The 4,880-nt window shown below is 43.7% G+C and overlaps 1 protein-coding gene across 1 annotated transcript; it reads left to right on the top strand.

Moving 5' to 3' along the window:
* Window positions 1–441: 441 nt before the first annotated feature.
* On the top strand, window positions 442–4,240 carry LOC112226162 (desumoylating isopeptidase 1-like). Its single transcript, XM_024390459.2, has 4 exons — window positions 442–1,047; window positions 3,339–3,444; window positions 3,567–3,689; window positions 3,793–4,240. The coding sequence occupies exons 2-4, from the start codon at window positions 3,407–3,409 to the stop codon at window positions 3,878–3,880; spliced, it is 249 nt and encodes an 82-aa protein (XP_024246227.1). The 5' UTR covers window positions 442–1,047; window positions 3,339–3,406; the 3' UTR covers window positions 3,881–4,240.
* The last annotated feature ends 640 nt before the right edge of the window (window positions 4,241–4,880 follow it).

Here is a 4,880-nt window from a genome sequence, read left to right as displayed (position 1 = left end):
CCCTTAACTCACCTGTCAAACATTGTGAAGTCTTGAAATACAATCAATGTTGGTTTTGCTGTCCAATTCCATGATTGATGTCCACAACACTGCAATCACTATGCCCTTGGATCTGAAGCTTGAAGACTCAAGTGCAACAATAATACACACAGAAATATGGGTGTATTGTATTTACTTGCTTTAGACTCGGTGGAGAACAATCACATCACCCCCAACTAACCTTTGCACTATGAGGACAAATGAAGATGCTGATGCACTTTCACCTCATAATAGCTAGCCCATTACTAAAGGCTGCCTTGATTTTGGTAAGTCTTACATGTTGATGGTGTTTGAAGGGCTAAGACTTCGTGAACTTTGTCATGAGTGTAGAAAGGTACGATATTGTTCAAGTAAACAAACAGGCTAAAAGCAGAAAAATTAGATTCAGCACCATGGACAGCGGCGGGAATAGTAAATCCGAAATTCGGCTCCCGGACAGTGGAGAGCGACTGTCTCGCGCAATGGTCACTCCCCAGTCCACACTGGGTGAATCCCATTTAATAGGCTAGAAGGACTATTGATAATGTTCAGATGCGAGGAGCTGTAGTTGGGGATTTGATAGAGAATACCATGGCAATGCTTTTTTATAAGAGAGACATTCTACCACAGAACCTCTACAGTGCTATATGGACGCATGGAGGCGCTGATGCACTACCATGCCCATGAGATGCCAATCTGCAATTTTATGGGGGACAACTGTCTCTGGCAGCCAGGGTACTTGTAGATTGTAATCAGACATAGAAATATCAAACGTCATAGATACAACGTTCAGGTAATTTAGCTGATAATATAATCTCGTGACATTTTTCAGTCAAGCAACCTTGCAAAACCAGCAGTCAATAGAAAGGCAAGACAGCTAACGTTACTGTTAGCGTAGCTAGCTAACAAACACATATTTGGGGGTTTAACGTAATGGATAAAAATGACACAATAACATACAGTGTACAACTGTGTATATATACGACCTGTCAAGAGGAGTGGCTCGCAATCTCAGCCCCATCATGTTAGGTAAGTGAAGCTCAGAAACGACACATTCCCCAGATAATGAAGCTGTGTAGCTTTAGTAGTTAGCTGCCGGTTGAGATTGATTGAGCACGTCGGCAAGCCTTTGATCCAGTTGATGGCTAGCTAGCTGCGTTGGCCAACATTACTCTTGCAATGCATCAGTTTTTGTTTGTTATTAACTTGCTAGCTAGTTCCATACAACCTGCCAATTGAAGTACGTTTGAGCTTGGTTTATACAGTATATAGTCGAGCTATTCAAAGGCTTATTCTTCAGAATTTCAGCTCAACAATATTGCAACGTTTACGTTAGCTAAAATGCTACACACAAGACAAGAGTGAAACTGGTGTGTGCGAGCTTGATTGACATGCATGCTAATCAGCAGCATCAAGCCTCGGTCACACACATACAGTTGAAGTCGGAAGCTTACATGCACTTAGGTTGGAGTCCTTAACTCGTTTTTCAACCACTCCACACATTTCTTGTTAAACACTAGTTTTGGCAAGTCGGTTAGGACATCTACTTTGCGCATGACACAAGTAATTTTTCCAACAATTGTTTACAGACAGATTATTTCACTTGTAATTCACTGTATCACAATTCCAGTGTGTCAGATGTTTACGTACACTAAATTGACTGTGCCTTTAAACAGCTTGGAAAATTCCAGAAAATGATGTCATGGCTTTAGAAACTTCTGGTGGGCTAATTGACATCATTTGAGTCAATTGGAGGTCTACCTGTGGATTTATTTCAAGGCCTACCTTTAAATTCAGTGCCTCTTTGCTTGACATCATGGGAAAATCCCCCAAAATCAGCCAAGACCTACACAAGTAGACCTCCACAAGTCTGGTTCATCCTTGGGAGCAATTTCCAAACGCCTGAAGGTACCACATTCATCTGTACAAACAATAGTACGCAAGTATAAACACCATGGGACCACACAGCCGTCATACCACTCAGGAAGGAGACAATCCCAGAACACCAGAACAACAGCAAAGGACCTTGTGAAGATGCTGGAGGAAACGGGTACAAAAGTATCTATATCCACAGTAAAACGAGTACTATATCGACATAACCTGAAAGGCCGCTCAGCAAGGAAGAAGCCACTGCTCCAAAACCGCCATAGAAAAGCCAGACTACGGTTTGCATCTGCACATGGGGACAAAGATCGCACTTTTTGGAGAAATGTCCTCTGGTCTGCTGGAACACAAATAGAACTGTTTGGCCATAATGACCAACGTTATGTTTGGAAGGCTTGCAAGCCGAAGAACACCATCCCAACTGTGACGCATGGGGGTGGAAGCATCATGTTGTGGGGGTGCTTTGCTGCAGGAGGGACTGGTGCACTTCACAAAATAGATGGTGTCATGAGGCAGGAAAATTGTGGATATATTGAAGCAACATCTCAAGACATCAGTCAGGAAGTTAAAGCTTGGTTGAAAATGGGTCTTCCAAATGGACAATGACCCCAAGCATACTTCCAAAGTTGTGGCAAAATGGCTTAAGGACAACAAAGTCAAGGTATTGGAGTGGTCATCACAAAGCCCTGACCTCAACCCTAAAAAAAAACCATTGTGGTCAGAACTGAAAAAGCGTGTGTGAGCAAGGAGGCCTACAAACCTGACTCGGTTACACCAGCTCTGTCAGGAGGAATGGGCCAAAATTTACAAACAATTTAAAGGCAATGCTACCAAATACTAAGTTAAATGCATTGGATATACAGAGAAGTTTTGGGGGTTGGTGTTTTGTTTTGTTTTTCGCCAGCAGCATACCACCCTGCATACCACTGCTGGCTTGCTTCTGAAGCTAAGCAGGGTTGGTCCTGGTCAGTCCTTGGATGGGAGACCAGATGCTGCTGGAAGTGGTGTTGGAGGGCCAGTAGGAGGCACTCTTTCCACTGGTCTAAAAAATATCCCAATGCCCCAGGGCAGTGATTGGGGACACTGCCCTGTGTAGGGTGCCGTCTCTCGGATGGGACGTTAAACGGGTGTCCTGACTCTCTGAGGTCATTAAAGATCTCATGGCACTTATCGTAAGAGTAGGGGTGTCCCCCTACTGTCCTGGCGGTAGGGGGACGGTGTCCTGGCTAAATTCCCAATCTGACCCTCAAACCATCACAGTCACCTAATAATCCCCAGTTTACAATTGGCTCATTCATCCCCCTCCTCTCCCCTGTAACTATTCCCCAGGTCGTTGCTGTAAATGAGAATGTGTTCTCAGTCAACTTACCTGGTAAAATAACGGATAAATAAAAATAAAATTTTTGTTGGATAATATGGACTTTTATGCATTTTAGGGTGGAACAATGCTTGGTTCCCCAGACATTGTGGTGGAATTGGGAAACAGAGGTGACAGGAGATCTTCATGGACTACCTGTCCTTGCTAGGAGAGAACACATACAGGTGTGTATGTGTCACAAAAAAAGTGTTGTTTTTGGGTAACTCACCTCATACACCACCACCTTGGTGGACACATCAGCCATGATTTAGATCTGAGATTGCTTTCTGTTGTTATTCTTCCATAGAGGTGACAAGTATAGGTTGTTTGAGCACAACTTTAACACCTTCACTAATGAGGTGGCCCAGTTCTTAACAGGCCGGAAGATCCCTTCTTACGTCACAGACCTGCCCTCCGAAGTGTTCTCCACGTGAGTCTACATACTTAGTAGCTGAGCGACAGATACTAGTAATGCATTACTGACTTGTGTACCTCTCTGACCCTCTGGCCTGTTCCTCTGTCTAACCATTTAGACCCTTTGGTCAGATACTCCGGCCTATACTGGACTCCATCCACATCGCTCCTCCTGGGGGGAACATCATCAACGGTCGCCACAGCTAAACTGCCTGAGCTGCACACAGTAGAATTTAGATATGTTCTAATTTACATTTTCAAAATGGAGGTGGGTTATTGACAAAACCATGGAGGGTGAATCTCAGTGAGTCTAGTCAGTCACACTGCTTTTGTACTGTGTATGCTTGCTTTTAGTATGATTGTTTTGTAACTCCCTACCAGCAATGCTCTCGCCTTTTTTAGTATATTTAAAAGAAATGTAGATTCAGTTTAGTTTTTGTTTACGGACCTTCCTTGTTCAAATCAAAATCAAATTTATTTATATAGCCCTTCGTACATCAGCTGATATCTCAAAGTGCTGTACAGAAACCCAGCCTAAAACCCCAAACAGCAAGCAATGCAGGTGTAGAAGCACGGTGGCTAGGAAAAACTCCCTAGGAAGAAACCTAGAGAGAAACCAGGCTATGTGGGGTGGCCAGTCCTCTTCTGGCTGTGCTGGGTGGAGATTATAACAGAACATGGCCAAGATGTTCAAATCTTCATAAATGACCAGCGTGGTCAAATAATAATAATCACAGGCAGAACAGTTGACACTGGAGCAGCAGCACGGCCAGGTGGACTGGGGACAGCAAGGAGTCATCATGTCAGGTAGTCCTGAGGCATGCGAGAAAGAGAGAATTAGAGAGAGCATACTTAAATTCACACAGGACGCCGGATAGGACAGGAGAAGTACTCCAGATATAACAAACTGACCCTAGCCCCCCGACACAAACTACTGCAGCATAAATACTGGAGGCTGAGACACCTTATTGCCTCTAATGGTATGATCCTGATCTGAGGGAAAGTTGCATAACATTAACTTTCTCACAGATCCTCCAATATCATCAATATGATTTATATGAAGGTTGGCGTATATCTCAAGTCAGGGTTTCAGCATGATTTCCAATGGACTACTCCACCTTCCACCAGATGGTGTGTGCCTTAATATACACCTCTATGCCTTCACCTCTCTCACCTTAGTGTTAATGATGGTGATAGTGTGATATGA

This window comes from Oncorhynchus tshawytscha, linkage group LG27 (genome assembly GCF_018296145.1).
Source record: "Oncorhynchus tshawytscha isolate Ot180627B linkage group LG27, Otsh_v2.0, whole genome shotgun sequence".
Classification (NCBI taxonomy): Eukaryota; Metazoa; Chordata; class Actinopteri; order Salmoniformes; family Salmonidae; genus Oncorhynchus; species Oncorhynchus tshawytscha.
The sequence above is the reverse complement of the archived record's forward strand: the minus strand, read 5'-3'. Positions and strand labels throughout refer to the sequence as shown.